The sequence below is a fragment of the Arctopsyche grandis genome, chromosome 3 (genome assembly GCF_051622035.1).
Source record: "Arctopsyche grandis isolate Sample6627 chromosome 3, ASM5162203v2, whole genome shotgun sequence".
NCBI lineage: Eukaryota > Metazoa > Arthropoda > Insecta > Trichoptera > Hydropsychidae > Arctopsyche > Arctopsyche grandis.
The window spans coordinates 27,727,479-27,739,703 of record NC_135357.1 but is presented as its reverse complement, the minus strand read 5'-3'; the positions used below and the strand labels follow the sequence as shown (position 1 = coordinate 27,739,703).

General features: G+C 37.3%; 1 protein-coding gene across 1 annotated transcript in view; it reads right to left on the bottom strand.

Annotated features, from left to right (window-relative positions):
* Nucleotides 1–12,225, bottom strand: part of LOC143909522 (ribosomal protein S6 kinase alpha-5-like) — a 51,907-nt gene that overhangs the window by 36,982 nt on the left and 2,700 nt on the right. The window contains exons 2-3 of the mRNA XM_077427533.1: nucleotides 8,052–8,685; nucleotides 5,970–6,038 (exon numbers count right to left, since the gene is read on the bottom strand). Coding sequence (XP_077283659.1) covers nucleotides 5,970–6,038; nucleotides 8,052–8,601 — 619 coding nt within the window. The 5' untranslated portion in view covers nucleotides 8,602–8,685. The remainder of the gene's footprint in view (nucleotides 1–5,969; nucleotides 6,039–8,051; nucleotides 8,686–12,225) is intronic.

Genomic DNA, 12,225 nt, shown 5'->3' with positions numbered 1-12,225 from the left:
TAAAATCCACCTAAATCCAATTTATCCACCCCTAAACTTAGTTATGTACAACGTCGGACCTACGGATATGATTTCTGAGGATCAACGTCTGCGAATCGTCTCAACTTTTTTTCGAATTTGACCTGTCGATCGAGAGGGGTTGAAAAAACATCTTCGACTTCGGAATCAGCGTCTGTCGTCGACTCTCTTTATATTACAAATCGGAGAGCGTCGGCCGGGTGACCTAGCGACGACCGCGTCTAGACTGCCCCCCAAACTACGAGTACAGGTTCGTTGTACCGCGCTGATTGATGCACTTTACAACAGGTATTCGTCATCAAAATAAGCATCATCATCACCAGTGTGCGCTGCAGCGCTCCAATTAGTATTCTCTTCCAACTTTCGCGAAACCTGTTGTAGACACTGCCGGCCGGTTAGTTATACACACGGTCCAACTTGCGGGGTTTCCGTTAACTATGCTGAAAACGAACCCTACAATGTTTTGTCGACATGCCAAGTGTTAATGAACCCTTTGGTCTGTATGCTCCGGTGACGCTTTCGGGGGGAGGGGAGGGTCGCATGTTACGCACGACGCTCACAGGTGTGCCAACATTGGCGAAATTTGAGCAAAAAAAAAACGACGACTTTGCTTTGAATCCAAGCGTTGCTCTGTCATAGGTGCCGAAAGTAAAACGGCAAAGCGCAAATGATGCATAATGTTGTTTTTGCAACAGCAGTTGAACAAACGGCGTTCATTTCAGTAGATTTTATTGGCAATGTCTACTCTATTAATATTGAATAAATTTCGAAAGTACTCAGAATAAGATCCACAGCGGTGGAATATAATTAGCGAATTTAGCTTGAATCCTGTTTGCAAAATCAAAATAGTTCGCGGAAATCGAACAATTTGCCGATTCGACCTAAACCGATCGGCGTTAAAAACGAAACGAAAACCCTTTCGCTACCGGTGCTAAAATTTGTAACGAAAATGAAAATAATTTTATTCGAAAGCGGTTCGGTTTAAAAAGGGGGGTCAACGTCTCCACAGTAGATTGGGCGCACGGGTGTTTGTATGAACAACGTATGAAATTCTTTCTAATTAAGCGGTGGTTCTTAAACTATCATCATCAATTGAACCGGCCGCATGTATACAGTTTAGCGAAATGATCATTTTCATCAAGAACGCTTTTATAAGTTGCCTGAACTCAAACTAGGGTTGTACAATCGGCAAAAAGTAAAGACAAATAAGTAAATGACCAGTATTTTAATCAATTTCAGTAAGTATATAAATGTTGAATGTAAGTATATATTATATAATATGACATAAATTTCAGTAAGTATATAAAGTATATGTAAGTATATAAATTATATGTTTTCGTCAGTATTATATTATTGAATTTCAGTATAAATAACAAATGGACAGTATAAAAATCTGCGAATGTACATTCGCCCGAACAAATAGCAATGCCTGTTGGACTGAATTGTCTATCAAGATCGTATCAACCTTGTGGTGATATTAACCAAAAAGTAATACTGGCTATTCTTCAAAATAAAACTTACCATTTAACATTAATACTGACCATTTAATATAAATACTGACCTATCATGTGTAAATACTGTCAAAAATAAACTAAAATACTTACCAGCAAAATACAAGCCAAGAGTACATAAATCAGAATGAAAATCTCAATATAATTTAGTGTATGTAAGTTGTTACATTTAATTAATGTTAATTTTATAAAAACTTACAATAATAAATGCACATGATATAAAAACAGACACTGAGCAGTAAATGAGGCATTTATTTCCTGTGTAATTAATATTTTTAGAGCAACTAAAATTTGCGTGCGTTACATCAAAAGAAATAAAAAAAAATTAACAAATAAAGATTGCTTTCAATTTTGAATTTACCGTGAATAATTCTAAATACGAATTACGAAATATTTTCAAAATCTACGGAACGGTAAGGTCGCCCCCGAGACGACAGGAAGCTTGCACAAAGGTAACAGATGGAAAAGGGGGTACAGAGTGAGACGCATATACGGCGAGAGAAAGGGACGAGCGGAGCGTCACGTGTACCGCACGCCAGGTGTTAAGCTCGAAGGGTCCAATTTTACAAAAAAGAAAAAAAAGTAGCACCTTTTCGGAACAGCGTGCGAGGGAATTGGACGTCGATGAACCATAAGGTTAAGAAGGCACACCTGTGAAAGATGCGCCTACAAGCCAGAAGAGAATAAAAATATTCTATAATACGTATTCAATATTTTGTATGGCAAATATGTACATATCTACATGTGAGCCGTTGTATTTGAAAGTGGAAGATAAGTCCACTTTCCTTCATTTCGAGAAATATTTCGCAAAACATTGAACATAATGTTTTGCGTTTAACGATATTTAAAAATACTGGTTTAAAAAGCTAATAAACTATCTAGAGATGTTTTATAACCAAGAAAAAAGAAAATTCTCGGCGAATAATCTTTGGAGAATATTCTCGTTCTCCGAGAATATTCTCGACTTACAACACTACTAATGTGCAACCTCATAAATAGATGTAACTTTACGTTAATATAAAATTGAAACCAATGAATGTTTGTATGCACAAATGTATTGTTATCTACATACATAGATATATGTAATAATTGCAGGTGTTTTATAAAAACTATAATAATTGCATATTTTTTTTGTTTATATTCCTACATTTAAAATTTTAATTTTCGGCGTATGCTACCTTGTACATACATATTTTATTTTATTTTATTTTATTAATTGAAAAATCAACAGACAGGATGTACAGAGATAGGTATAAAAAACACAAAAAGTAAATAAATAATATATGTAACACCCGAGTCCAATAATAGATTATAATAACATATGTACTTTTGATATATGCATTATATCACTGATACAATACATATTTGCCATTGTCGCTTTAAGATATTTTCATACTATCCAGCACTACAAAGCAACAGCACGGAAAAGACTACTTCTATTCATACTATACACAGCGCACATTCAGACAAGTTTTGGCCGAGTGCAAGGCAAAATCGGCTTACATATATGTATGTAGATTACAGAGCGCCGTATCATCGAGTCAATATATGAATATTTCCGAAAATATTCATGTGCGCATGCGATCTTTCATTAGTACGCTTGCAATCGCTACTATGACGTCACTTGAATATTTCCACAGTGGTCACAGAAAACCGGTTATATTTGATATAAGTGACATGTACTGCTGTATAGTATGAATAGATCGTGTCGGTTGCTATTGTTTCAGATACGTCACGTACACATTAAGGAACAAATGAATGTGTCCATATAGAATGTACTAAAGAGTATTTTTCTTACTGTTGTTTACGTGCACTTGCTGGTCTGTGCTGTGCCAGTATGAATAGATCTTTATGTGTAATACATATATGACCTTGCAAAACGTCCTCGGACTTGGACAGCAACAGCACATACATACATATCATCTGCAAATAAAGACTAGAAGGATTTACTGAAATTTTAATACCAGGAAAACGAGAGGATTGGGTCAAGGAGACGTCCCGTATTTGTGAGACCTCGGGGAGGAAAATATATCGAGCTATCCTTGATTCGACATTATCATGATTAATTTAATATATACATATATAACTTCGCAAGTACGAGATGAATACAAAATAATAAAAAGCATAGGTGAGACGTCATGCCCATTTTGGACGTCAGAGCGGATAATTTCGTAGAAGCGACTTATCTGCGCTTACGTTGCTATGACCACGAAGAATCGCGGTTAGTTCATTGTGTGACGCAATATGACGACGTATAAAATAATTTAAGCGATTTATAAGCAGTCGTATCACAATATAAAATATGCTTAATCCCTGGAACGGAACCATTCCGATCGATTGAAACATTAGAGCGAATTGCGCAAATTCAATGTGTAGGAGGTGCACATTTCACCCAGTATCCCAGTAAATGTGTCGTAGGTAAATACATACGTAATAGCAAATGGCGAGCAATTGGAACGGAACGACAATGACACGAATTTTCACCTGAAATTAAGCAACTTTGATTGCTCTTAATCAGCGTCGGTTCGGCTCCGGACAAACACGAATCAAGTTTTACTCTCCCTAATACGATAATGTAAGTGAGACTTTAGAATTCGACCCTCGTACGGTGGAATCTGACCCGCAAAACGAGAGAGGGTCGACTGCGAAGTGACCGGACTCGTTTCTTTCAATCGCATCAAATTCATCTATCATTCTTTATTTTAAAAAAATAGTCTCTTTGTATCTCTTTTCTCCCTGCCTAGAAAGGGTTCAACGCCTTAAGTTTCGATTGCAATAGAAATAACCGTTCGTATTATTTAAATGGCAAGAATGTGCAAATGCTAACAACACTAGAGGGGATAAAGTAAATGTGATTTCATCACAGATTTTTAATTCTAATTCAAACTTTTACAAAAAACAAATTCAGTAGCCCGACAGCCGCGAACGACAATTACGCGCCGACAAAGCCGCGCAGAACAACCCCGTCAATGCCGTGCAAAATGGACATAAGTACATGCAAAATAAGTTATTTTTGGTTTTATTCGATTTTGCAAGACTGCTCTCGATATAATTTTACTAGGGTTTGTAAAACCGGGTTTCCACTATATTTTCAAAATTAGAAAATTTAAACTCTGTTATCAAATTCATGTTTTAAATTTGATAAGAGTTGTTAATAAAATAGTTAATATGTAATGTTTTTTTGTAAAAATGTGTTGAAATTTTGTTGTCATTAGAATTTGGTAAACGAAAAATCGTAAAATTAGCTCACATTTGAAATAGATTCCAAGCGTAAAGGGTTAAATATTGTTTTAATTTTTTTATAGTAATTCGTTAACGCCTGTCACTAAAAATTCATTTTAAAATGGAAAACGATCGTTCAACATCGACTAAGTTTGTTGGTGAATATTTAAAATAGTTGAAATGTCATCATCATCATCTACTGCCGCTCACCATCCACTGCTGGTTGAAGGCCTCTCCAACACGCTTCCACTCGTCTTTGTTTTGCGCAATTCTCATCCATCTCACCCCAAACACACTTTCCTAATTTCGTCTACCAATCTTCCCTGCGGTCATCCTTTTACCTTTTTGCATTCTCTCGGGTACCATTCTAGTACTTCTTTCCACCTTTCGTCCATTCTTCTAGCCACGTGGCCCGCCCATTGCCATTTCAATTTCTTCACTCTATCCACTACTGTTGTCACACATCTCACCCACCTATTCCGTTTCCTGTCTTTCCTGTCATATTGTATTAATATTTTCAGTTTTAATGCAATCAATTTGGTTTAATGGTACTAAATTTCGAATTTCACTTCAAAACAATTAATTTAATTATTATAATTATTTTGTAATTTTGTGAAAAGTGTGAAACCCAATTATGTTGGCATCTGCAAAAATTATTTTTTGTTAAAATTAAAACGTGACTGCGATGTCTAATATTATTAGTTTGTTTTAATTTTTATTGGATATAAAATATAGTACAGAGGAGTTTGTTTTTGTTCTGCTTTCTCGGGGTGCTAACAAATTCATATTGTCGTTAATAAAATTTTACACATAACAATATAAAATTCGGTAATTATGTTATATTATAATACAATGTGTAATATATTTCGTGCGAGAGGTTAATTATATATGTATGTGCAATTTCGCAAACGAGTGTGCGAAAGGGAAAGTGCTAGCACACGCGCCGAATCAATTAGGAAAGTTTGCGAACGAAACCGCGAATAAAGAAAGATTTATGCAGATCGAGACTTCCAGAACGGATTCGGAAAAGATCAAATGAATCACTAAGCATGTACATTCATACTTTTGAAAACACTTCCAAGTAGTACGAGCCAATTTTGGGCACAAGACTCCCGATAATAGGGATGACTCACACGCGACCCCGATTAAAAAGATTGGCCAAAGAGAGACTGAAAGGACAAGGTTTCATAGGATTTCCAATTGAAAATTGTGACTCACCTCCAGTGCCGAGAACTTTCAGCATCGAAAAATCAGATGGCCCCACGCTGGCTGTGCTGTTCAGCACGACTGAAAACAAAAACAAAAAAGATGATTAAAATCAACGGAATTTGGTCAGTGACGCAACACAATATGGCAATAATAAAAGGACGTAACGCGCTGTGCCCTGAACTTGACCCAGATGCCTTGAGTTTTACTATACGAGTTGATGACAAGGTCGCAAGACGTGTCCTAGTGCGCCCATTGGGGCATTAACGGAGAGTCAACCTTAACGACACAATTGCTACCCAAGGGGAAGCGTCACGCACTTCCTCGCTAATAGCACCGGGACGGAACTGGTCAATAGTGTGTATAAAACAACCGACACGCCATATTCCAATTCGAATTCGGTTTAAATTAGAGCAAGTGCTAGATAATTGAGAGCCTCCTTCTTCTACACGTGTACACGACGTAGTTATATGGGGGATGACGGGGCTAGAAGTAACGATTTTTACTTTGTTAGAACATTTAAACGAATGCCCCGGAAGAGGAATCACAGGAAGTCGTGAATTGAATTAATAATTCCTGCAGGTGCATAAATAATAGTGACATATTTCTACAGCCCAAATGGGTGGGTAGTTCCTGCTGGGTGGGTGGGTAGACCTACATTTTTTTTTAAATATCGTATATATGTATATGTATTTCATCTGTTCCCCATTGTAGAATATCATAACCAAAGATCGGCGATGGACGGATGCTTTTCAAATAACAATAGACCGCTCCATCAGTATCCAAAGCGAGAGAGCAAAAAAGCATGGTTCACAGTAGTAAGGGCGAAAACACACAACACGGAACGTGGGACGTGGAACGTCGATAAGTTCTCCTACATTTCTTCAAATATGGGATACACCGTTATCGATTACTGTCGAGCAAGGATATAAATACTAGGATACAATTTTACCGAAAACGCTCCAGGGGGTCATTTTTTCTAATCTAAAAAGACCCACGTGTCACGTTCATCGCAGTGTTTTCGCCCTAATAGTAAACATCGATCGAACGCCGGTCTTATATCATAAAAGTAAAGATGGATAAAACCGCTAATGACAAGGCTTCTACGCCCAATAGGGATTCCCCGATGTCTCGAAGGTAATTCCTAGTTTTACTCTTTTTTTTTCTTGTACCTTTGGTCTGTATTCGATATTTTCACATTCGCTGTACATAGATATTTTCACATTTTAGTGAAAAACAGGATTTGGGGCAAAAATTAACAACAATCAAGATGTTGCACCATACAAATGAGAAATTTTGTATATTTCTGAAGTCACCGGTGTTGAAATCACAGTAAATTGGCATACTTATTTAATCATTGGAAATAAAATAAAAATCAAAAATGTCAATTCCTCCCGTGTTTACCCCATTTTCATTTTCACATTGTTTTATTATAAATTCTCCAAGTACATATATGTACATATTTGTGTTTCATTAAGCTCCAATCGAATCGTTGATCCCGCAATCAAAACCAACGTCGATACTTATGACCTTGAAGACGTAATTTTGCAAATCAAATCTGCACCATGTCCTTCAGTTTTTTTCAATCCCAATTCATACATCCACTTAGTTCCTCTAGTGGCCACGGATTGTACTATGTACATATAGCTGGGGAGAAACCACCATCTGCTGTTTGTTTTATTTCATCACCCATTTCATTGGCGATCTTTCTCTGCCTCGTTTTCACGGAATATTTTCCGTCATTTTAAGAAGCTTTCCTTTCCGTTGGGAAATATGTAAATATAATTAAAAACTCGAGGACTTGTTCCAAACGTGCGTGGGACCGGCCCGGCCCATCTTCTGGTCAACAGAAACCGCAAATGAACATTTTATTATACGCGTGATCTTAAAACCATGTACATGACCGCAAGTGGTAAATAAAATTTACCCAACTTTTAAAAATAACAAACAAGAGTCATCCTTCTGATTTATACGGTAACAGATCCACGACTAAGTACGTATTGTACGTTCAAATAAATAAATTTTAGGTATAAGAGTAGACCTACAAACATCTGGGGGGCTTAAAATTACAAAAATAAATAAATTGTATATTACCTCCTTTCTTTTTGATTCGGCTGGTTCTAATGAGGTCCCAACCGAGAACTGGAGACATAGGTGCGTCATAGGCGGCGACGACCTGCACTGAGCTGCTCCTATTCCTGAGCACCTCGCCAGGTGCCTGATTGGTGTCCGAACACCCGGACTGAGGGTTCGGCGTCTCCTCTCCCCTCTCCGTATCGCCACTTTCGACGGATATCACTGTGTCTACATCCATCACAGAAGCACTGTCATTGTCGACGGAGATGGCATTCGTCTGTTGGACCAAACCGTTCCTCCTCCTGCAGTGTGAATCCGTGTCGATGTTCGCCGACGACGGGGGGCTGTGGTGGTGCAATGGCGATTGCCTCTGGTGTCTCTGGGTCTTGACGGCAGCGTCCTCTTGGTACTTGTTGCAGCCGCCGTTTTGCCTGGATCTGGTGGATGAGTGGATCCGCTCCGAGGACGAAGATTGCCGCATCATGTTGTGGACGGACTCTCTATCGCTGCCCTCGTAGTAACCGGACTCGTGCTCGTGTTGTCGACGTGCACCCATGACTTCCTTCATGGTGGTCCGGACTTAGCTCCCACTTACAGTTCACTTTACATCACAGTTTAATAGTATGTTTTAAGCACATCTTTGGATTGAAGACTATCGATACAGAAAAAAATGCATTGTAATAAAAACATTCGGAAACAACCACTTTGTGTCATCTCGTCGAGGCATATTCGCGCTTTCAGCTAATGTAAATGTATCAAATGTGTGTATGTGTAGTGGGGGACGAGTCATAAAGATTACTAATCATTGGATCCAGGATCAAATTGTCAACCGTTTGTGTAGATATCGTATAGCAGAGTTTGATACGTGACATCAATTCAACGAATAATCAATTTTTGATTACGTAACCCAAGCTTTTATGATTGTAATCAAGAACCAAATCTGTTCATAAATTTGAAAGGAAAAATCTTTCATCCCTAATTTTGATGTTTGCTCACAGTTGTTGTATGAAGTTCCAAACAAACAGAAGGCATTTTGCAAACGTTTCAATCATTCTGAAAAATGCATGAATAAAAACAATTTTGACTACAATGTCTTTTTGTGAGAATCCATTGATAAAATGATATTTACTGGCCACAATAGTCTTTTATTCGAGACATTTTATTGCACAATTGTAGGACACAATTTCCATAGAACGGCTACAAGTATTGCTGGATACGAAATGCGCAATTTCGAGTACAGACGTGTCGCAATATCACAATGTCAAGAGTAAGCAATATAGACGTAATTCCAATCGAGACATTCACACCGCATAAATCGGCTTCGAATACTTTTACTAAAAAGCGAAAATGTTAAAACAAACCGTCGGGCACGTACTTCTTGAAATCTTGGAATTTCACTTGGAAGTTGATAAGAGAACGCGGTGTATGTAGGCCACGAAACGGTACTACATAAAATGGCTGGGCCGCGACGATACCAGCGAATGTTGACCAATTTAATTATTATAGATACAGCGACTGCTGAAATTAAAGGTTAATTGTTGTTTTTTTTTTAATCGAAAGATCCATATCTGTCATAAAATCAGTTTGATGTTACTTATAGAGGTTTATTTATACTAGCACAGCACGTACCGGCAACTGCACGTAACCAGCAGTACGAAAAGTATTCTTTGGCCTACATTTTGTATGGACACATTCATGTCTAACGTGACGTAGACGTAAAAGCAGTCGCCAGCGAAATCTATTCATACCATACAGCAGTACATGTCACAGTAATATATCAAGCAAATCGGATTTTCTTCAACGTGACGTCATAGTGGCGAGTGCACGCATACTGACTAAGAAACGTATATGAATATTTACGGAAGCGTCATTTTGTGACAATATTGACTATTGCGCCATATCGCCGAACTCTGTAATGTATATGTAAGTCGATTTTGCCTTGCACTCGGCCAAAACTTGAACGTGCCGGAACCGCGAGGTGCCGGATAGTATGAATAGGAACTGTCGTTTAGTAATAGAGTAATCTTTGAACTGTGCAATGTATTTTGTATATGTACAGAACTTCGGTTCTATCAAGGTAACATCTCGTTGAATAGTATACTTCAATTCCATTTGAATTAATTGAGAAATTTGATACATTCGTCTCCCGTTACATTCTGATTAAATTTTGAGTAAATCAATACACTCCCAAATGAATCGACTCCGGGAATTTAAGCCCCATAATTTGAGATGAAAAGCTGTGTAGCCTTCGTTAAGTATTAATTATACAGTATTAAGCTTAAATAACGGCTCTCGCCCGTCTTATTTTTTTTTTACAGAAGAAAATGCGATTCAGCTGCAGACCGACCCAGAAAATCATTCAAAAGGGAACATTCACACGGCACTGTGATGAGCTCGCGATGAAAAACGAGTGAGAAAAAATCACACTTTCATATAAATTGCATATTTATACGGCACATTACGACTGTTTGCGAATTCCCCCGTATGCAAAATCGCCTGTTGAAAATAAATAAAATCGCTCGACCACAAAACGACTCTTCGTATGCAATAATAATAGAAGAGGTGTAACGTATGTGTATGTTACATTATAAAACGTCGATAACGGCGATTTTCCACTTACATACATGGTTATTATTACGCTACAACTACTTACGTTATTCGCTCGGACGACACATTATTGACGTCATTTTTATAATTTAATAATAAAGAGCTTGTAATAAAAAGGGAAAAACGCGATGATTCACAACAGAACAAAATTTACCAGTAAACAAACGACACACACTGGAGAATTCCATGATATACATAATAAATAAAATAATAAACAACAAAATGTAAATTTCCAACATATGTACATACAGTAATCGATCCGAGCGATGAAATGGTCGTATTTTCTATTTCGGTTTAAACAAATCGATTCCACGAATAGAAATCGCACGGACAGGACAAAAGATACCCTTGCAAATATGCTAAAAAAAAGTCCCGTTCATCCGAAACGGGACTAAGCATATGTAGATATTATTAGACCCTATACTTCCATGAATGAATGAATTCCGGTTCGTGAATTAGTACAGCGTTCGCCAATAGCTAAAGCCAGCCCAGTGATTCTAGGACATATCATCGCACGCCACTTCATCGCGGGGACAACTCGCAGACAGATTTCATGCAACTATTTTTTAATTATTTTATACGGCAATACAAAAATTCAAACAAAATATATAATTTATTGCTTTTTTAGATAAAAGAAAGCTATAAAGTTTTCAATTACCCTTTTGAAAGCTGCCCAACGTCAATCGGCGTTTTGCCAACAAATCCATGGGCCTGAAGAACACCGATAGGCGTTGTATTTTGAGCATGTACAAAGTAAACAAGAATACTACCCGCTAAGCCTTTTCAGATAGGATTGAAAAAAAATGCATTGAACATGGGTCGTGTAATTCGTGTCGTTCATTTGTCAACGTTTGTAAAGACCGGTTTTCACCGGAATTTCAGAATTTATAACCATAGCAGTATTTCCCGATGGAATTCCCCAACTGCCGAGTATTTTAGATTGTGGTTTGGCATTTATATTGTGAGCATTACATTTTAACAACAATGAAGAGGATGGAATTATTTTTGGAAAAATACATTCATTAGTAGACTTATTTTGTTTATTTTACATTGTTGCAAGATATATTAGCCTAAACACACCTTTACAAAACACGAAATCCTCGGCGGTAGTTATCTAGGGTAGTGATCTAAGGTTTGTTCGGATTAGCTACAATTTTTATACCTGCTTTCTATTGAATTTCTAAACAATTCTAGTTGGAAATGTTGGCGAAATTTTCAGCGTGGCGGGCTTTCAACAGAAAAGACGTCAAAGAGTTAATTTTATAAAAAAAGAGCAACTACATATGTACATATGTATGATTAAGAAAAACACTGCTCGAAATATTTGAACAACGGTTTTAATATACATTTCAAAAAGAACAGTTAACATATAAATTAAAGATTAAAATTGTGGATAAAAAATATTTATCAGTGAATTGTCCCTGCGATGAAATGTCCGGCCACGCGGCCCAGTACACATGGATATGGCCAAAATCATTTCGAAGTTCAAGTTCGAGAACAGGAAAAGAGATGAACAAAAATAAAACCAAACACACGCCCAACTACACAGCTACCGGCTAGAAACTGAAATCAATATTTCACAGAC